General features: G+C 41.2%; 1 protein-coding gene across 7 annotated transcripts in view; it reads right to left on the bottom strand.

Moving 5' to 3' along the window:
- Positions 1–21156, bottom strand: part of LOC125409513 (NACHT, LRR and PYD domains-containing protein 1a-like) — a 57856-nt gene extending 36700 nt beyond the window's left edge. For 4 of the 7 annotated variants that reach the window (XM_087910367.1, XM_087910373.1, XM_087910372.1 and 1 more), the window contains exons 1-4: positions 21018–21156; positions 18976–19134; positions 18538–18776; positions 17529–17693 (exon numbers count right to left, since the gene is read on the bottom strand). In XM_087910367.1, the coding sequence (XP_087766493.1) occupies positions 17529–17693; positions 18538–18769 (397 nt within the window). In that variant the 5' untranslated portion in view covers positions 18770–18776; positions 18976–19134; positions 21018–21156. Of the gene's footprint in view, positions 1–17528; positions 17694–18537; positions 18777–18975; positions 19135–19232; positions 19340–21017 lie in introns of all 7 variants that reach the window. The other 3 variants (XM_087910368.1, XM_087910369.1, XM_087910370.1) reach the window with 3 other exon arrangements.
- Positions 21157–22003: the final 847 nt, after the last annotated feature.

The following is a 22003-nucleotide window of genomic DNA, read 5'->3' as shown; positions in this document are numbered from 1 at the left end:
CTTCTTAGTCTCCTTTCTAGCTCCTCTTGTGTCTCCTCCTTCCCTCTCAAATTCACATTTTCTTTTTTAATTCTTGTTGCATACCTTCATAATACATATGTATATACAGGCACACACACATTCTGCTCAGTCTACTTCATGTTGCTTTTATGTATACAATGCTGTCCACTTGGGATTGGAAAACTACAAGGGACTTATCTCTGGAGAAGACTAAGTCTTCCTCTGTCAGTAGCCATCAATTGCCTGTAGCTTTTCATCTAAAGCTGGGACCATGTCAGACTTATTTGGAGTGTCTCTAAAAGTCAGGAAAAGTATGATGAGCTTGAGAGATGGACAGGGTAAAAAGATCTTAAGGGGTTAAGAGAGAATAGGACCCTTTTGATGTGAAGATGTTTGAGGTTTTAAGTGGTTCAAGGTTGAAGTGAGGATAGGAATTGGGTGACAGAGGAGAGGAGAGGGTGGGGATAGGCAAACCAAAGCTAACAGTGTATGGAAGATCCTATGGCAATTCACCACTTTGTAAGCTAATCAAAAAGAAAGGTAAACAAAGCATGGCACATCAAGTTGAGGCAGGATTGAGCTCCTCCCCTTGAGTCAAGGCTGGGCAAAGTAATTCAGCATGGGGAACAGGTTACCACAAGTCAGCTAAGCACCAGGGAAAGGTTCTGATCTCACTGCTAGGAGCCTTACAAAGAGACCAAACTACACAACTGTCACACACATGCAGAGGGCCTAGGTTGGTCCCATGATGTGCCATACTTTGTTCAAACCCATGGGAGGCCTGCCCCTCTCTAAATGGAGAGGGAGGAGAAGTGGATAGGGAAGAGGGTAGAGGTGAAAGGGGATGGGGGAGAGTTAGGAGGCAGGAACATGTGGAGAGGAAGAAGGGGAAACTGTCATCTGTGTATAACAAATTTAAAAAAGTAATTAAATAAAATTTAAAAATTAGATTATAGATACATAACTTAAATAAATGCAGGCTAGTGAGCAATGGGTGCACAGTGTTTTCCACAGAAGACTGAGCTATTAAAGGCAAACCTTAATGCTGAGCATGAAGTACCTCCCTCAGTGTTACTGGTCAGGGAGGATGCACATACTCTGAAACAACAAGGCCTGTTGCTGTTGCTCTTGATAGTCGACCAGAACTCAGATTAAGTTTCCATTGCTGAAGACACAATAAACTTTTGTTACAGGACTTAGAGATTCCAAGTTGGAACAGACATGAAACTTCTTCTATGCCAAGTAACTTTCATAGTACTAGCAGGTGCCATGAAGTAGAAAAACATCAATAATATTATCTCGTGGTGATTCTGAATGCTATAATACCTACCCACCAGGGGAGATATGCTTACAGATGCAATAATGACACAAACGTTATAGGATAACCATCTGCTTTCTGATTAGATTTGAAGAATTTCTGCTTAAATTTGAACTCTACAGGAAAGAATTGATACCATGATCTAAATCCCACGTTCAGGATGTTACAGCCCCTAGGGAAAGATCTATTGGTATTTTGCTAAAGGGATATATTTTTAAACTGCCTTCTGAATATTTGTGCTTAGATCCATAGGTTACTGTTTCTCTCAAATGTAGGTGTTTGGTTTTGTGCAGGTCCCTGGAAAAAATATTGTCACTTTAGGATTCCTTTTGATTACAAGCAGCAGGGGATCCAGTTTCTGGTGAACTGATTACCATTTCTACGCAAAAGACCTTTTTAAATTGTTAATACAATTTACACCTAAAGCTAGTCCATTTCTGAATACCAAAACATCTTATCTGAAGTTCCCCTAAAGAAACAATCCAAAGTAATCCTCAGACACATGGCATCTTGGTTTTCCAATTTTTTTTTCCAACAAAATTTTCAACCAAATTTTGCAGAGGCTTTGAACCATTCAGGAAAAACTCTGATAAGATTCAAACACTTTAGACAGAAGACAACCATAATAAAAGGTGACAGTCAGGAAATGTAGTTCAAAGTCCAGGTGCTAATACTCAGGAACTCAAGGCAGCTGCAATGTTCTGCAGGATTTCCCTCTACACTCCTCCTTGGCCAGAGAAGCTTCTCTCTGCAGAGGACAGTAATTAAAGTAGAGACTCACTATTAAAATGCTGGTTAAGTGTCTGTTGAGTGTTTGGCTCTCAGTGGGATATCTAAATGGAGTCACCAAGGCTCTTGAAATATTGCAAAAGACGAGACAGAAAGAATGAATGAGCTGGAGGACAGGAAGAGGTGCTGTGTTTTTCTGAAAGGAATGCCTCTTCACCAAATGGTGCTGGCATAACTGCGTGTCTATACACACAAGAATGCAAATAGAACCATATCTATTCCCAGGCACAAAGCTCAAGTCCAAGTAGATCAAAGACCTCAACTTAAATCTACCTACACTGGACCTGATAGAAGAGAAGGCAGAAAGTAGCCTTGAATGCATTAGCAATGGAGACCACTTCCTGAATATATTCCCACTAGTACAGACCCTGAGGGCAACAGTAAAGAAATGGAAGCTCCTGAAACTGAGAAGCTTCTGTAAGGCAAAGATCATGATCAACAATACAAAGCAGCTGCCTACAGAATGGGAAAAGAGCTGCACCAACCACACATCTGAGAGAGGACTGATCTCCAAAATACCTAAAGAACTCAAGAAACCAGACATCAAAATACCAAATAATCCAATTAAAAATGTGGCAAAGAGCTAAACAGAGAATTCTCAACAGAATAATCTAAAATAGCTGAAAGACACTTAAGGAAATGCTCAACACCTTTAATTATCAGGAAAATGCAAATCAAAATGATTCAGAGATACTATCTTATAATTGTCAGAATGGCTAAGATCAAAACCACTGATGACAGCTTATGCTCTGCTCGAGGGGATGTCGAGAAGGGGAACAGTCCTCTACTGATCATGGGAGTGTAAACTTTCACAAGCACTCTGAAAATCATTTTGGCGGTTTCTCAGAAAATTGGGAAACTATCTATCTCAAGATCCATCAATACCAACCTTGGTCATACACCCAAAAGATGCTCAATCATACCACAAGGTTTGCTCAACCATATTCATAGCAGCCTTATTCATAATAGCCAGAACTTGGAAACAACCTAGATGCCCCTCAGCCGAAGAGTGGAGAAGGAAAAGGTGGTACATTTACACAATAGAGTATTATTCAGCAGTAAACAAAAATGACATCGTAAAATTTGTAGGCAAATGGATGGAACTAGAAAAAAAATCGTCCTGTGCAAGCTAACACAGATCCAGAAAGACAAACATGGTATAATATCACTCTTAAATACAGAGCAGAGGATAACCAGGCTACAATTCACCACCCCAGAGAAGCTAGATAACAAAGAGGACCCCAAGAGGGACACTCATAGAGGGTTCCAGGAAGGAAACATGGTTGATATCTCCTGAGTAAATTGAAAGGGGTAGAAGTGAGGGGATGGTTTGGGGGAACATGAGGGATTGAGATGTCAAAATGTGGGGAGAGACAGAGAAGGAGAGCAATGAAAGAGATACCTTGGTATTGGGAACCAATATGGGGTTGGGGAGAAACCTGATGGTAAGGAAAGTCCCAGAAATCCACAAGGATGACCCCAGGTAAGACTCCTAGCAACAGAGGAGAAGGTGCCTGAACTGGCCTTCCCCTGTAATCAGATTAGTGTATATTCTGTCATACCAGAACCTACATCTGGTAACTTGTGGAAGCAGATGCAGAGATCCACAATTCGGCTGAGCTTCTGGACTTTAGTTGAAGAGGGGGAGGAGGGGTCGTATGAGCAAGGGAGGTTAAGATCATGATGGAGAAAACCACAGAGGCAGCTGACCAGAGTTAGTGGGAACTCAAGAGCTCTGCACTGCTAGCTGCTGAACTAGGCCCTCTTAATGTGGGTGACAGCTACATGCCTTGATGTGTTTGAGGAGCTCCTGGCAGTGGGACCAGGATTTATACTGGGTATATGAAATGGCTTTTTTTAAACCCATTCCTGAGAAAGGGGTACCTTACTTAGCCTTGATATGGGGGGCTTGGTCCTGCTTTGACTTGGTATGCTAGATTTTGTTTACCCCCTCTGAGGATTGGATATGAGGTGGGATGAGGGAGGTGTAGGAGACTGGAGAAGTGAAGGGAAGGGAAACTGGGATTGGAACATAAAATGAGAGAAAAAAATGCTTTCAAATGAAAACAAAAAATCTAAATTTCACAACTGAGAAAAAAAAGATGTGTTTTTCTGAACATTACATGGCTATTGTACTGTGAACTCACTACAGCTGTAACTGCTTGTGCATGACTTGCACAAGACCAATGGAACAAGGTCAGCCATTCTTCTATCAGGTATCACTGACTGGATTCAGAGGCTTTAAAATAATGAAAACAAAAACAAAACGAATCAAGAATGACAGCAATAAAATAAAAAACAGAGAGGACATAAAAATGGGAGCCAATGATCAAGTAGAGGGGATTTGGAAGTGAAGATTATTGAGCTACAGTGTACAAAAATATGAAGATTTGAAACAAATAACTAAAAGTTATTCTAGACCTGCACTCCCAGACCCCTCCTCCTCCTCTCTGCTCACTCCACACCTCTTCCCAGGGATACTAATCTCCTCCTAGACCCACTCCGGCCCTTGGGACCCACCTGATCATCACAAACATCTTAACTTATGCTGGTGGAGTGGAGACAGATATTCTACCTACACTCTCTGGAGCACAACCTCCCAATCCTGATGGGTCTGCAGTTGTTCCCAGAGACCATGATCTCCTTCCTCCTGGATCATTTCCCTTCCTTTAGGACTAACTAGCCACAGACTCTTTTCCACCAGGAATCCTTTAGCCCAAGTATGCGGTACCGAGACACAAGTAAGGTACCTGTGTTCTGTGTGCTCCCTGGGACAGCCACCCTAGTACTGCTCATCAACCATGGTTGCTTGCACCACATCCATCCTTTAGGCTCATCTTGGTCACACATCTTGTACTTAGTTCTAGCCTGGTGAGCCTGCCTGAACCTTTGCTGACTGTGTCTTTCCCAATCCCCAGACCTGGTACCAGTCCAGGCTTATGAGGGCCACCTGCACACTTCCTAAACTCCAGGTTAAGGTAGGGCAGCACATTCTGTAGGTAATACCAACCTTCCGTGTCCATACTAGAAAAAGAACCAATAAAAGAAGCCGATATGGCGAGTAATCATTGAAATAACAATGTGAAAGGTCAAAACAATATTTGTTTTCACTCAATTCAGTAGTCCCACAGACGTGTTCTCCAGTGAGAATTACCTAGATGAACCCTAGGATCAAGAATTTAGTTGAACAATCATAAATCACAAAGAATTAATGAGCTTAAAAAAGTCAGGAACAACTAGATCAATCAACTTAAAGAGAATGAACCCAAAGAGAATAAATACCTGAGTGTTGTGCAAGAAAACACAAAGCTAAATGAAACAACAAAGATAGTTAAGGATTTGAAACTGAATTCAGGTAGAAATGTTGATGACAACACAAGGTGAACAGTAGATGAAATTGAAAACCTTGATATCCCAATTAGAAAATTCACAGAAAAGTCTAACAAGTAGAATGAATCAAATAGAAGATAGAATACAAACATTCAAAATTAAGTAGAGGAATTAGATCACATAAGCAAAGGATATTTAAAAATTAGAACAAAGAAGTAAAAAACTGGATGAACTTGTAGGAAGTTTGGCTTATAGGCATAGATGGAGACGACTCCCAGATCTATGCACAGACAAGATCTTAAAAAGATGATAGAAGAACACTTCCCCCGAGTTAGAGAAGAAAAGCCTGTACAGACACAAGAAGCACAGGTATTACATATAAAAAGGACCTAGAAACAATTCCCATGATGTATTATTGTTAGAACACTAAATAGTCAGAGCAAAGAGAGGGTATTAAAATCTATAACAAAATTTAAAAAAAAAAAACCAAACAACTCTAGTCAAATATAAAGGCAAACATATCAGAATAATGGCTGATTGTTCCATGGAAACTCTGAAAGCCAGAATGTCCTAGAGAAATGTACACCATTTTTTAAAAGCAATGAATTTCAGCTTTGTCTTACTGTTCCCAATCAAATCATCTGTCATAGTTGAAGTAGAAAGGAAACTTTCCACAGTACAAACAGGTTAAAATAATTCACGTCCACCAATCCAATCCCTGCAGAGAATATTGGAATCATTCTCTTAAGAGAATAATAATCATAATTAAGAGACAGTAGAAGGAAAACATTATTACTGAAACACACAATGTGAATAAGAGGCCCAAAGACATATTTATTAAATCAACATACATAGCTTTCAAAAGTAACTTCAGTAGACTTACTGACATCTATTCTCTGATAAAAGGTCAACTAGATGGACTAAGAAAGGAAACCTGTCTTTCTGATGTGTCTAATGACTCATCTTGGCTTTAAAGATAGGCAGCACCTTAAGGAGAAAGAATGGAAACAGTAAGCCTAGCAAATGGACCAGGAATTAAGCAGATGCTGCTCTCCTGTCTGACAAAATAGAGTGCAAACTAAAATGAATCAAGAGAGATAAATAACAACACTTTATTCTAATCAAAGAAACAATTAGCCAAGAAGACATTACAATCCTAAAAATGTACACAACGAAGTCTGGTGGTTCCAGTTTTGTAAAAAGTGTGGTGCTAAAAGGAAAGACACTAACCTATGAATAACAGGTGATTTCATATTCCACTTTCTCTACCACACAGCTCATCTGGACAAAAAGTGATAGAGAAACATAATCAAATGACACTGTGCATAAAATGAACTAGACAGATATTTACAGAATAGTCTACCAAAACAACAAAGAATATACTTTCTACTCAGCAGCCCAAGTAAGTTTCTCTAAAATAAACCCATATCCTGAGACACAAAGCAAATCTTTTTTTATTTTGTAATTATGACACTCTTTGGTCAATGGCTCAGGCATATTCATAGTTAGCTCTTTACATCTTAAATTAACCAATTTCTATGAATCTATGTATAGCCACGAGGTTGTGGCTTACCGATAATGTTCTGGCATCGTTCTCCTTCAGCAACTAGATGGTATCTCTTTGTCTCTGCCTACTCTCTCTATATATCTCTGTTCAGATTTCATGCCTGGCTGTACTTTGTTAAACCTTTGACCAAAACAGCTTTATTCATCAACCAATAAAAGCAGCACATATACAGAAGGCCAGCCCACATCATCTCCTGTTTTCTGTCTATTTAAAAAGAAAGGTTTGACTTTAATGTAGTAAAATTACATATACAAAATGGTTATCAAGCAAGAATTATTGTTACAATGTTTAGTCCATTTACATATCTATCATCTATGCTATTCTATTTTTGTGAGTCTAAACTTTTACATCTAATTTATCTTTTATTATGACTAAGGAAAACTACAATTATAACTAGCTAGTCATCAACTTCAAAGACCCCAGAAGTATATAATACTATGTAAATAAATAGGAAGTGCATTGTAAGCACCTTCCAAACTCTAGATATGACAGAGACATTTTGTTGGCTGAACAGTCAATCAAAGTTCTTCTGTAGCACTGGGTCATTTATCTTCAGTGTACAGGCCCATAATAGCTGACAGATGTATTAGTGAGGCAGGAAATTCAAAGATCTATTCGGCCTTGTACTGGCAAAGTTTGTCACTTGCTTTCCTCTGTGTCCTGCAAAATGTCTGGCAGTTCTTTCTGTAAAGCTAGAACCCTTAAGGATCATCCCCTCTTTTGGAAGCAAGAACCCTTAAGGACCATCCCCTCTTTCGGAAAATTCAGCAGTCACTTTTCTGTGGGTTTTGTGTGTCAAATTCGTACAGCATGCTATCAAGGAGTCCGGGCAAGAACAACTTCTTACAAAAGTGGTTAGCCTTGTCACATTAAAGCTATATTCCATAATGAGTTTCTTCAATGCCCATCAACCTCTCTGAAGTAATTGGTGTTGCCAGAAGCAGACATGTCTCACTATTGAGAAAAGTTTAAGTTCTTAAAATGTTTTAAAGGCCACTTAAATATTCTTTTTGTCTTTGAATGGTTGAAGATTATCTATCCAACTGAAATATGGAAATCAGAAAACCTAACTAACTTGACTAAAAGTTTGATTACTATAGGTAACTCTCAATTAATCTGTATTTCTTAATTATAAATTACATTCATTTTTTAAAATAATTTCTTTTCTTTTCTTTTTTAAAAAAAGAAGCCAAACTAGTTTTTATTTTGATTTTACATATCAATCTCAGTTCCCACTCCCTCCTCTCCTCTTATTCACAAAGCAAATCTTAACCAATTCATAAAATTTGAAATATTTCAGTGTATCTTGTCTCACCATTATGAAATAATAGTTAAAATCAACAGTAAACAAATCCATAGTAAATGCACAAACTCATGGAGATTACTCATTATTTAATAATGAATAAATCAAATAAGAGATCAAGAAAGAAATAAGAAAAATTCTGTAAGAAAAGGAAAATAACAACAATACAAAAGAACAAAAGCTTAGGATGAGTTAAAAGGAACTCTATAAGAGAAGTTTATAGGTCAGAGTACCTACATTAATCATCAGAAAGAACACAGATAAATGACTTAATGAAGAGACTCAAGATTTGACCAACAAAAACAAACCAAGGACAAACCTAGAAGACAGCAAGAAATAAAAAACAAACAAACAAACAAAACCAGGCAGAAGACAGTGAAACAAAGAAACATGAATCAATGCATCTGAATTCTTTGAGATCATAAAGAAGATTGATTGACACTTGACCAGACTAACCAAAAGATAAAAGAAAGAGGACCAAATGTACAGAATCAGAAATGAAAGGGGGAACATTTCAACAGACTCAAAGAGATTCAGAATGGTACAAGGAAAAAGTTTACAAGTCCTTTACTCTTTTGAGTTGGAAAATCTAAAAGAAATGCACAAAATTCTGGATTCATTCAAGCTCCAAAGTTAAACAAGAAGGGATCAACAAGGTAAACAGACAAATAACAAATATGGAGATTGAGACAGTGATAAAATGACTTCTGACCAAAATCAGCCTTGTAGAGAAGGATTTACAGCAGAATTCTACCGATTTCCAAACAAGATCTACAATCTTTCTAAAGTTATTCAAAATCAACCAACCAACCAACCAACTAACCAATCTAACAAACAAAAAAAAAAACCATTTCCACAAAAAGAGGAACACTTCCAAACTCCTTCTATGAAGCCAGTATAACTCCAATACCAAATCCAGATAAACACACACACACACTGGTACACACAATAAAACAAACAGAAATCAGTCAAAAACTACATGTCAATTTCACTGATGAACACAGATGAAAAAAATCCTTAATGAAATACTTATAACCTGAATAGAATCACATGTAAAAAAGATCATCCACTATAATAAATTGGTTTTCTACTTAGAAGCAGGTTAGTTCAACCCATATCTATGGTTCTTGAAAGAAAAATGCCCCAATAGGGAGTGGCACAATTGGGAGGTGTGGCTTTGTTGGAATAAGTGTGGCCTTATTGAAGGAAGTGTGTTGCTGTGGGGGTGGGCTTTAAGGTCCGCCATGCTCAAGATATGTCCATATAGACACAGACTCCTACTACTGCCTGTAGATCTAGATGTAGAACTCTCAGCTCCATCTCTTTCTTCAGCACCATGTCTGACTGCATGAGGTCATTTTCTTCCATGATGATAGCGGAATAAACTTCTGAAACTGTAATCTAGCCCTAATTAAATATTTTCCTTTATAGAAGTTGCCATGGTCATGGTGTCTCTTCACAGTAATAGAAACACTACGACAATATAAACTCATTAAAATAGTAAATCATATAAATGGGCTTAAAGAAAAAATTATATGATTATCTGAGTTATAACACGTGATATGACATTATACATAGGAGATTTAAAGAATTCTATTAGAATACTTCCTTAAATGATAACCAATTGCATCAAAGTGTCAGACTAAAAAAAATTTAACAAAATCAATCTAATGAAATTTATTAGCATTTCTATCAACTGTCAACAATTATGCAGGGAAAGACTTTGATAAAACCCAAAATTCCTTCATGAGAAAAGTTGTAGAGAAAATAGAACCAGAAGATCCAAACCTCAACTTAATGAATACTCTATATAACAAACACACAGCCAACAGTTTCCTAAATGGAGAAAGACCTCAAAGTAATCCATTTAAAATCATGAGTGAGATAGGGCTGTCTACTATTCCCACTCCTTAAATTTTTTATTTTATTGTTTTATTCTATGAGTATGGGTGTTTTCCTGGATGGATGTTTGTACACCATGTGTGTACAGTGCCCTCAAAGGTCAGAAGAGGTTGTTAGATCCCTTGGAACTGGACTTGCAGACAGTTATGAGCTGCCATGTGGGTGCTGAGAATTGAACCCACGTCTTCTGGAAGAACTGCTGGTGCTCTCAACTGCTGAGTCACTAGTCCAGCACCTGCCCTCTCTCATCTGTTTTGATTATAGTGTTCAAAGCACTCACTGAAGCAATAGGGCATGAGAAGAAAATTAGATGGATTAACTCAAAAAGTCAAATTACCTCTGCTTACACATGATATGACATTATACATAAGAGATTTAAAGACTTCTATCAGAATACTTTCTTAAATGATAACCAATTGCATCAAAGTGGCAAGCAAAAAAAGATTTCAACAAAATTAATTTAATTAAACGTGGTAGACTTTCTATCAACTGTCAACAATTACATGAGAAAGAGATCATGGATACTTTCTCAATTACAATAACCTCAAGTAAAATAAAATATTTAGGAATAAGCATAACTAAGAGGTGAAAGACTTCTACAGTGAAACTTCATATCACTGAACAGATTGAGGAAGACACTAGAAAATGGAAGAAACTCCCATACTTGTATATGGGCAGAATGTTGCTTTACCAAAAGAGATTCACAGATTCAATGCAATTACCATCAAAATGCCCACAGCATCTGTTAAAAATTTTGAAACATTTTTTTCCTTCTTAATAAAGATTATTTTATTTCATATATTGTTGGGAGCTGTGAATCCCCAGATCCTGGATTTCCTGGATTTCTGGTAAACAACTTATAATGTTTGCAGCTGCTCTGAGCATGTGACCTCAGGAGTTCCTAATGGCAGGGAAGTGGTTTCTGGTGGGTTGGCAGGGGCGTGGCTATCAGTGAAAGATCCCTATATAAGCTACCCCTGGACACAATAAAGGGGGCATTCTTGGGAAACTCAAGGAAGACCCGTGTCTCTGTCTGTGAATCTATGTTTGTTTGTTATGTTTTAAAAAATAATTCCAGCCCCTTTCCTGGTTCACTAACTGTTTGGTGGCCCATAGAGCTCAGATGGCTGTGGTGCACTACTGTATATATGTGTCTTTTGCCCGAATGTATGAATGTGTATCAAGTTTGTACCTGGAATCCATTGAGGTCAGAAGAGAATATTGAGTCTGGGACTTGAATTACAGATGGCTGTGAGTCACTGCATGAGTGCTGGGAACTACACCTGGGTGCTCCACAAGAGTAATAAGTGCCTTTAACCACAGAGCAACTTTTTTAGTCTCTGCACCCACCACAGTATGTCTTCTTTTTATTTAGACAGAATCTTTCTATATAGCTCTGGCTGTCTAGAAGGTCACTATGCAGATCAAGCTGGCACTGAACTATCAGAGATCTGCCAGCCTCTGCCCCCTGAGTACTGGGATTACAGATGTGTGCTACCACATCCCCTTCACCACAATATTCTTCACAGAAATAGGAAAAAAATCCTAAAATTTATAAGGAGCCACAAAAGACCCCGGATAGCAAGAGGAATCCTGAGTAAACCAATGCTGGAGGGATTAACTTTCAGATTCCAAGATTTGTTACAGTGCTATAGATGAAATTTTTAAAAAAATGGCAAGTGAATCAATAACTAGAAAATATTATATTAAGTATGGTAAGCCAGACCTCGGAAGACACACTCATGTTCTTGCTCTCTCTTTTACTTGTGGTTCTTAGCTCCAAATCTTCAGATGTTATTATGCAACCTGGAGTCACTGCAGAAACCAGGAGGAAAAGAGGGACCATGAGGTGGAAAGGAGCTCTAGAGAGGGGAATAGAATGATAAAGTTCGGTGAAGAGGGAAAATGAAGTGTGGGGGCTTTAGTTGGATAGGAGGAGGGAGGATAGTATTGAAGTAGAGGGAGAAAGGATAAAGAGCACTAAGAACATCATTTAGGGAATTACATGGTTTTATATGTTGGTGTAGGAGGGTCTTCTTTCTATGTGTTGCTTTCATTGGCTGAATAAAGAAAACTGCCTTGGTGTTTTGATACGGCAGTCCTTAAGTGGGTGGAGTAGACAGAACAGAATGCTGGGAAGAAGGGAATTATGGCAGATGCCATGGCTCTCCTCTCCAAGACAGACGTTGATTAGACTCATGCCGGTAAGCCACAGTCAAGTGGTGATACACGTTAATGGAGATGAGTTAAATGAATATATAAGAGTTAGTCAATAAGAGGTTAGAACTAATGGACCAGGCAGTGTTTAAATTAATTCAATTTCCATGTGGTTATTTTGGGGGTTAAGCTAGCTGGATGGCGGGATACAGCCCGCCGCTCCTTTTACTACAATATGTACTTAAATTACATATAGTACTACTAAGTATATGTGTATACATATAAATATGAACACACATGTGGTTACACACATTAATGAAGATATTCTTTTTGGGACAATATTGCTTAACCCAAAGCCACAGACTGTCTACTACAACCTCTAGTGACAGGCATGAGAAACCTTCTTTTGAGTTGTTAATAAAGGGAGTACAGGGGTCTCCCAAAATAATAAAGGCTATTGCTGTTGCCCTTGTTTGCCCCTTAGAATTAGAAGGAAAGTCATTATTGCTGAAATCAACTCACACTTTGACACAGGATTTGGAGGATTAAAGGTCTATGTGATCCAGAAGCCTTTTCTCTGATGACTAACTTTCTTAGTTCTGAAAGAAACCATGTGAATTGCCAAGGGTGGAAAGCAACCAATAGTTTTACTGTATTGGTTGGTTTTATATTAATTTTACAAAAGGTAGAGTCATCAGAGAGGAGGGAGCCTCAGTTGAGAAAATGCCTCTAAAAGATATGGTTGTGGGCAAGCCTGTTGAACATTTTCTTAGTTAGTGATTGATTGGGGAGTTTCCAGCACATTACATATGGTGCCATGCCTGGGTTAGTATCCTGGGTTCTATAAGAAATCAGGCTGAGCAAGTTAAGAGGAGCAAGCCAGTGAGCACAACTCTATGGCTTTGGTATCAGCTCTTAATTTCAGGTCACAGTCCTGCTTGAGTTCTTATCCTGACTTCCTTTGAGGATGAATTGAGATGTGGAAGTATAAGTTGAATAGCAGCTCCCAAAGAAGTTTCCATGGTCATGGTGTTTCATCACAGTACTAGTAACCCTAACAGAGACACATACCTATTTGTGAGACCGATGAACTACAACAATCAGCATGACAATGTATCTCCAAATGTACAGTGGTGGCACTTATATCTTGGTGGTAGCCAATAGTTTCCTAACTGGACTTAAAAGTCACTCAACAGGAAATAATGCCTTGTACTATAGACCTAACCAACCACGCATGGCTAGTGAGGTCATGGATCTTAGAGGAGATGCTGCTACTGTCAATTTACTAAACCATTGCAATCCCTCACTGCATTCTGAAGACTTGTGCTTATACCCACAGATGAGTGTAGTTCTTCCCCATCATCAATCAGCTTTTTTTAAGCAGATGGAGATCATTATATAATGTCACATCTGGTTAAGTTGATTGGTGAGATAGACATCTTCAATCAATACATCAACAACACAACCCTTACGCCTAATGCACAGGGAACATGGTGAAAGAAGAAGAAAAAGAGAAGAAGCAGGAGAAGGAGGTAAAGAAGAATAAGGAAGAGGAGGAAGAGGAGGAGGAGAAGAGGAGGAAGAGGAGGAGGAGGAGGAAGAAGAAGAAGAAGAAGAAGAAGAAGAAGAAGAAGAAGAAGAAGAAGAAGAAGAAGAAGAAGAAGAAGAAGAAGAAGAAGAAGAAGAAGGAAGGAAGAATGGAAGGATTTAAGAGCCAAAAAACTAGAAAGTCTGCTGTAGGAGTGTGTCTAAAGATATGGCAGTGAAGTTGCACCCATGAAATCTCAACACTATGGCTGCTTAAAGAAGACATGACCAATGACAACAGTTGACATGCCATTGTGAATGAGGTACCTCATGGGGCCCTATCCCTGGATAAAAGCTGTGGTCACTTAATGACTGCTGAGAGGAGCATTAGTCTTCCCCAGGGATGATCTCCTAATGGTTATCCAGTATTAAGTAGGTTCGAGAAGCCCTATAATCATATACATACAAGCAACACTACATAAACTCAGAAGTTCTGTTTAAATATTTATTTGAATATTTACACACACGTGTGTGTGTGTGTGTGTGTGTGTGAGAGAGAGAGACAGAGAGAGAGAGAGAGAGAGAGAGAGAGAGAGAGAGAGAGAGAGAGAGAGAGAGTAACAATTATAGCAAAAGAGGCCATGAATTTGAGAGGGAGCATGGTGGGGCCATCAAAAAAAATTCTTCTGAAAATGGGAAAAAGCAGAACCTGGGTTTCCTAAGCCATTGCTCTGCCTGCCAGGGTCCTCTAATCTATGAGCTCTTCAGGTACAGCAACTTTGTAGTCCTCATGGCTTCACACTTACTATTGTCGTTCCTAAGGTTGCTGTGTTGCATGGATGCTATTGCATTTCTATGTGTCTATAGATGCTTCAAGTTCTTCTTATTTTTCTTCTTCCATTTCCATTTTGAATGGGAAGTAGTGGGACTGATTAAGTCAGTTGATGATCTTTAAGCCTGAACTATATTGTAGAGCCCTAAATTCTATAAGTGTAAGGAATGCTTTTGTGAGAGTTTAGCTCAGGTTTCAAAGGTGGCATCTCCTAGCACAGAAAAGCAGTATTTCTTGAGGTTAGGCTCTTAGCACCCAGAGCTGTACTTTTCTGACATTGGTGTGACTGTCCTCATTGCCCTGATGTCAGAGTGAGGGAGAGAGGAGTGTGAATCATGACAGTGAAGGCTGAATACAGTTCTTCAACTGTGAGACTTCATATCTCTAAGCCCTTCCTCTCATTATGGCCTATGTGGGACATTAGCAGCTTCTCTCTCAAGAGTGTCATAAAGTTTAAGTACAAGTGAGATACAAGTGAAGCCCTGGGTACTAGGACTGAAATCAGGTGGGTGCTCAACAAACATCTTATGACCACTTGATCACTTGGGAAAGCCAGTGATAAGGAATAATGTGGTAATGGATTCTCCAGTCTGTCAGTTCTCTGCCCAGAAAGCCAGTTGTGTTCTTGTGCCTGAGAGCACACTGTCCTTAATTCCAAGTGCCTCATGAGAGCAGTGCTGAACCCAACATTGGGACTCTAGGAAATAGGATCTCCTAGGCTGCTCTCTAGGGTTCATCGGGTCCTGGGTGCTATGCTGGCACTTTGCCCAGGGGATTGAGTCATGACTTTGTGTCACCTTAAGAAGCTCATCTCACCTGAGCAGAGAATTTAGATGTTCCACTAGTAGCCACTGCATCCCAGGAGATTCTTAATTACTGCGCCATGAGTTAGAAGGAGGTTCCCAGTTCTCAGACACACCCTCTGATGTTGGAAGATTGGGTGACTCTTGACCTGGAAACTCATGGTTTGGGGTGTGGCTGGATAAGCTTAGTGAAAGTTTGTTTAGGGCTCTACTAGTGAGAAACAACAGGGAAGAATCAACTACTTCTTCAATTCCCACTATGCTTCAGACACAAATTCTGAACTCTTACAATGGTCCTGTGAGATAGGTTAATGGCTAACATCATCAATATCATAGGATGTCGAATCATCCAGCTGACAAGTCCCTGGTAACACTTGTGAGCAATAGGTTAGGCTAACTGAGGTGCCACCTTTATTGTAGGTGGCAACATTCCAAGGGCTAGCGTCCTGGACTGAATAAAAGGAGAAACTGGGCTGAGCACCAGCATTCATCTCTCTGCTTTCTGACTAAACACAATGTGAGCAGCTGTTTCAGTCTCTTGCAGCTCTGGCTTTCCTGCTAAAATGTACTGAATTCTCAATCTGTGAACCAAATGAACCCTTTCTTTTTAAAATTGCTTTTTTCAGACGTTTTGTTCCAAAAACATGCCAAGCAACTAATACCTCCAAGGCACTAACCTTTAATAGGATCTCACTATGTAGCTCAAGGTATCTTGAGCTCAGGTTCCTCCTGTCTCTGTTTCCCCAGTTCTGGGATTACAAGAATATGTCTGTGCATAGTTAATAATATTAGTTTTAATCCATATCATTTTTCTTAGTTTTTTTTGCATAAAACTTCTAGGTGGAAATAGTGTACAGAAGGCAGAGAGATTCTGACGGACGTCCTAGGACTGAGGTCCATATTTCAAATAATAGCTGACAGTTACTAAGTGGCATCCTAAGGTGGGTGGGCATCTTTACTCTCAGGCACAGTTTCATAGCCAACAACTTGAGCACTGAAGTTCGAGATGCAGTGGAATTGCTGTAAATGGAATAACTGGGCAGCTGAGAACAGTGAGGGAAAAGGCAAGAGAGAAAAATGTTGGTGGAAGAATAAGAGGAGCCCGTGTGGAAACAGTTTAACCACTGCTACAATACCATCAGTGGAGTCTTCCCAAAGTCCATGTGCAGGGGGCTTGTGTGGAGCATGAAGATGTAAGATCTGGACTTGTTGTAGAGGTGGCAGTGGAACAAACTGTGATGACTGGATACAGATGGATAGAGAGACTTGCTCCATGTCACCCAGGAAGTGAAATATGGGCGACTACTGAGGGTAATTGAGTTTGACTTTATGGTCAACATTTGCAAAGCTTAATGCGGGGTTGGGTAACAATGGACTTTGAAAGGAGAAACAAGGGTTAGGTGTGGGCAGGATATTCACAGAGCAGCAACAGGATAAAGGAGGAAGTCATTTCTCAGGCTCAGCATCTGTCTCTATGTGCTGTGAGTTTGACCAAATTAAATTCTCTTTCTCTAGTCCCTGTGCACTGGAGAGAGGTGTCTACTTTGATGCCTGAGAAGGGGAAGAAGCAAGGGTGTGGCCTGCATAAGTGAGACTGAAATAAGGGGGTCAGTAGAAGAAACTGGCTGAAATTGAGGCAGGAGCATACCCTTTTCACAGGCTTCATCTCAAAGGAAGAGACCTGCTTGGAATTTCAAGACCTTCGTGACCTCTGGGATTTCAGTGCCTACTCAGATTCTTAGCTGAATTCTGGGTGTCAATCGGATAGGCTCACTGCTGACCCACAGGGTTCCAGTTTCCCCATCTGTCAATGCAACTTCAGCACTCCAGATCCCGGAAGGGTCATTTCTAACCCGTGACTCTTAGAATTCTGCCATAGCTCCTCTACCCTTCCATTTAAGTCCTTCATCCAACGTTCCCATAGAGTTGGAGTCTCATCTGTGAAGAGAAATGATTGATGTGGAGTTGAAGTCCCATCCATAGCCCTCAGTTCAGCTTACGTTTGCATCTGAATCCAGATTCATCAGGATTTACAAGTTTCCTTTTTGACATTTCATCGTGTCTCCAAGATTCATGGCTTAATCTCTGTGATTCCAGGAAGTGAGGCAGGTTAGGGGACCCAAAGTTAGCAAAGCTTGTGGGGCTAACAACCGAGGAAGAATGTCCTGTAGGAAGGAGAAAAGTAGTTGTGTGTTTGTCAGAGCAGCAAAGGTACGAGCCAAAGGAGCAAAGGTTGGTCCTACCTACTTACCCTCCACCCTTCCCCATAGTCTCATGGAGGAGAATGACCCTCTCACAAGTGGTGCTGAGAAATGGTTCTGCAGTGGGATCATGAAGTTCACAAACCTACACTGAGTCTCTTTTCTTCTCTGGGCCTCAGCTTCCTCATGTGGGGCTCTGAGATTTTGTCCCACAGGGTTGTAAATTATAACAATAACAGTAGCAGCAATTACATGGGATTGTACTTACAATTATTGAACATTTATTGAATTTCAGACTGTTTAATATTCAGTGTGGATTATTACTTTACTGCCACAGCCCAAGGAGACAAAAGTCTGCTCTCCCATTTCCCAGGTGAAGACCTGGAGGCAGAGGGCTATAAAGTGACTTGCTCATTGATGTAGAGCCAGGACTGGAATCTGCCTCTGCCTAGATCCAAGGTCTGGCTTTGTAACATCAGTGTCACCAAGCACCCCTTTTGGGAGTTGGCTTGAACCGTGTGTTCACCCGTCTCAATGCCCCTTTGAATGTCGGCCTCTCCCCACTATAGCTCCTGAGTGCTCCTTCCCAGGGGCTGCAAGCACCACCTAGGGGCATGAGAAAGCAGGTGTACAAGGGGGTGTGGCTTTAGGTTTCATTTAAGGCTTTTATAAGCCTTCCAATACCAGCCTATCCTGGACCTGGGTCTTTTGACAGGAGGTTAGCCTGCCCACAGAAACTCTGGCAGGAGTGCTCAGTGGTGATGAAGGAGTCATAGCAGTGGTGGCCTGGGGTCCTTGGTGTACTTACTTAGCATTAAGTCCTCTGACAGAGAAAAGGGTCCCTGAGGATGGATTCTCATCTGATGGTCCTTATGCTGATGTCTCAGTGTGATACGTGCTGACTGTGGCACAAATACTCCTGTTTGGGGAGATCTCTCACGTTCCATGAGGCGGCCCAGCTCCAACTGGTCCTGCTTCACGTCTCCCTTCTGTTGTTGCTCCAATGAGGAGACCTGTGGATTCTTGTCTCTGCCGGACATTTCGGCTCTGGAAAAAGGTGTTTGATTGGAACTGAGAGAGGAGAGCAGGAAATAAAAGAAAGAGCGCAGAAACCTCTACAGGGACAGATGGTCCTCTGATCAGAGCAACTGAAGGACTCCGGTCCCTCTTGGGGATGGAGACTGTGGCCAGGTGCAGGGACTTGGGTCTTATTGGGCAGAAAAGAAACCCAGGGAGGAAAGTTTACCAGTGGGTATGTTCTCCACAGTTTCCTGAATGATGCCAGCAAACGTTCTTACTGTGTTATCTTTCCCGTCAGGCAGGGAGGCTTATCATTAGGCCGAGACAGGGGTTTCACAGCTTGTCTAAGGCTTCTTCTTTAAAGTTTAACCCTTCATTCCAGACCCTGGAGACAGAAAAAAAGAAGTGCAGGAAGGTTTATCTCTCATTGACTGTTTTCTGTGGGAGGGGAATGATGGAGGTGGGGCTAGGAACTGTCCCTACAGTTTAAGGGGGCAGAATTTAGGATGACTTCATGTAGCAGGAAAAGAGTTTTGACTTGATCTGCTGCAGTGGATCCTGTGACCGCTGTCATTCACTCCTGGAGAAACCTGTGAACACAGTTAACAGACAGAGCTATAGTGGGTAAGACGAGACCAAAGACAGGGGACCCAGTAAGCTCCAAGCCAGGGTAGCCATTGTCCTAATGTGGACCTAGTGATGACAATTATTTGATTTAGAAGGAACTTGCTTGAAACTTGCAAAATGCAGGGTAAAAATGAAAGAATGAGGATAAGAAGTAATGGAGAGATCAAGGGGAAGAGCCAGAGTGGGAGAGAACCAGAAGATGACTGTCACTGAATATTTGTTTGTTTTTAAGTTAAGTCTTGGGCCCTCTTGACCAGCTTGGGTTTGTTGGTGCAGAAGCAGCGCTGTCCCTGGAGGAGGGCACAGTTCTCACCACCACCAGCAGACAGACCTAGGTCTCTAACTTTGGAGAACCACAGCAGCAAAGACTTGGCCCAGGCTAGCCATGAAAAGTGATGGAGACTGGGGCATCTGGAGAATGGAGGATGGGGAAATGTGGGGATGGGAAAGCAAGAGGATGGAAGGATGCAGGACATGGAGCATGACAGCTGGAGGATTAGGGGATGGAAATCAAGGGAGAAGGGTTGGGGATGGAGGAAAGGAGTGTTGGGATTACAGGGACTGGAGCTGAGAGAATAGGAAGACAGGGATGGAGGGTGCAGGGATGGAGTGTGCAGGGATGGAGGATACAGGGATGGAGGATACAGGGATGGAGGGTGCAGGGATGGAGGGTGCAGGGATGGAGGGTGCAGGGATGGAGGGTGCAGGGATGGAGGGTGCAGGGCACTCACTGCTCTGTGCTCCTCATCCTCCTCCTTTTCTAGTGTCCCACTAATGACTAATCCTTCAGCCATTATTGTGACAGTGGGTGAGGAGGGGAGATTCAGCACAGAGGGGGACTCAAGAGTTTAATCAGAGTTCAGGCTAGGCTCTATGAAGAAATTTAAAAGTCTCCTGTCCCTGGGCACCACAAGGAGGAACAATGCGAAACCAACTAAGCTGGAAGAATAAATTACCCAGAGATAACCAAAGAGCCACAAGGACAGTGTGGTGGCTTAGTCACCCAAAGACTTTCCCAGAGGTCCCGACAAAAGGAAAAAATGTAACTTTATTTCTGTGTCCTTGTTCAGGAATGGACTTGGTGAGACCTGTCTGAGACTGGAGCCAGTGCCTTGGAGGAATTGAAGTTGTAGCTTCTGGGGATCTGTCTCTTCCCCCTGGGCTGTCGTCATCAATGTGTTTGAGGTGTCCTATGTTCTTTGTACATTTTCTGACTAAGTTCTCTGCTGACCTTGGCTTTCTGCCCCCCACCCCCAACTCCCCACTGTACTTCTTAATAAACTTGTTTAGCTTAATAAATCTGATTATGTAATACCTTCTGGCTCGAGATGCTGCTTTTGTCTTCTCTATTTCTTCTCCCCAGGCTTTCCGTTTAAAAGGTAACCCTTAATCCTGCAGGTTCATGTCAGACCAGAGAGAGGAGGGTGAAGGATAGGCTATGACAGAAGCAGACACATGAAGCACACAGGTGAATCAAGCAACCTCACCCCAGAGCTGGCCTGCAGACTCTCCGAGAAGGGCTAGACCCTGGGTCCTGGCTTTCAGGTTCCCCCATGTCTGCCAAAGTATATCTTAGTGCAGTCAGGCCAGAATTTATTAAACACAAATGATTTGGTGGACTCTGCTGGTCCTACTACTCACCCAGCTCTTCTAAGGGGCCACTAATGTGTGTTTCCCTCGATGAGGCTGCTCAGCTAGGAAACCTGTTGTTTGAAAGTGAAAGAGACTCTGGCTCCTCCAGGAAGTAAGGCATTAGAGAGTCTGCACAGCTGGTCTTCCTCTGAACCCTGGGAGCAAAGGTTGAACATTATCTAGCTCATTTCCTGATGTGAAGTCTCTTCAGATGCCTGGGCTGGAGGAGTCAGGCCTGAGAGCTTCATTCAGGCCTGCAGAGGCCACGCCTCCTGAGTTCAGAACTCATGTCTCAGCCTTACTTCATTTATCTACTATTGCAGTGTATTCCAGTTTTGCCAAGTCCCAGTTCAGCAAAAAGTCCTTGTTTATGGTGATATTCTGTTTGTGATTTAACAAATAAAGCTTGCCTGAAGATCAGAGTATGAAGCTAACCACCAGTTCGCCATAGAGGTCAGGTAGTGGTGGCACAAACCTTTTATCCCAGTATTCAGGAGACAGAGGGAGATTGATCTTTGTGAGTTCAAGGCTACCGTGGTCTACGTGAAAATTGATCCAGTCTAGAAGAGAAACTGAGAGAGCCAGTGATGACTCACAGCTTTTATCCCAGTACTTGGGAGTCTCACACCTTTAATCCCTGCACTAGGGAGGTGGAAACAGGAAGGGATATGGCTGGACAGAGACAGGAATAAAAGGTATGAGGAGACAGGAGCAGGGATTTAGTCTGAGGATCCATAGAGACAAGATCTTGCCTTTCTTTGGTCTGAGAGTCATAGAGGTAAGAACTCTAGTGGCTTGCTGCTTTGCTTCGCTGATCTTTCAGTTTTTATCCTCTAATATTTGACTCCAGGTTTTTATTATTAAGATCAATTAGAATTCATGCTAAGCTGAATTTTCCAGATTTGTCCTTTGGATCTCTGCACTTCCTCTCCTCCCTGTAACCTTTCAGACCTCAGACTTCATTTCAGGAAGTTTCTAGCAGGCCTAAACACTTT

Source organism: Myodes glareolus, chromosome 9 (assembly GCF_982192425.1).
Source record: "Myodes glareolus chromosome 9, mMyoGla1.1, whole genome shotgun sequence".
Classification (NCBI taxonomy): Eukaryota; Metazoa; Chordata; class Mammalia; order Rodentia; family Cricetidae; genus Myodes; species Myodes glareolus.
The sequence above is the reverse complement of the archived record's forward strand: the minus strand, read 5'-3'. Positions and strand labels throughout refer to the sequence as shown.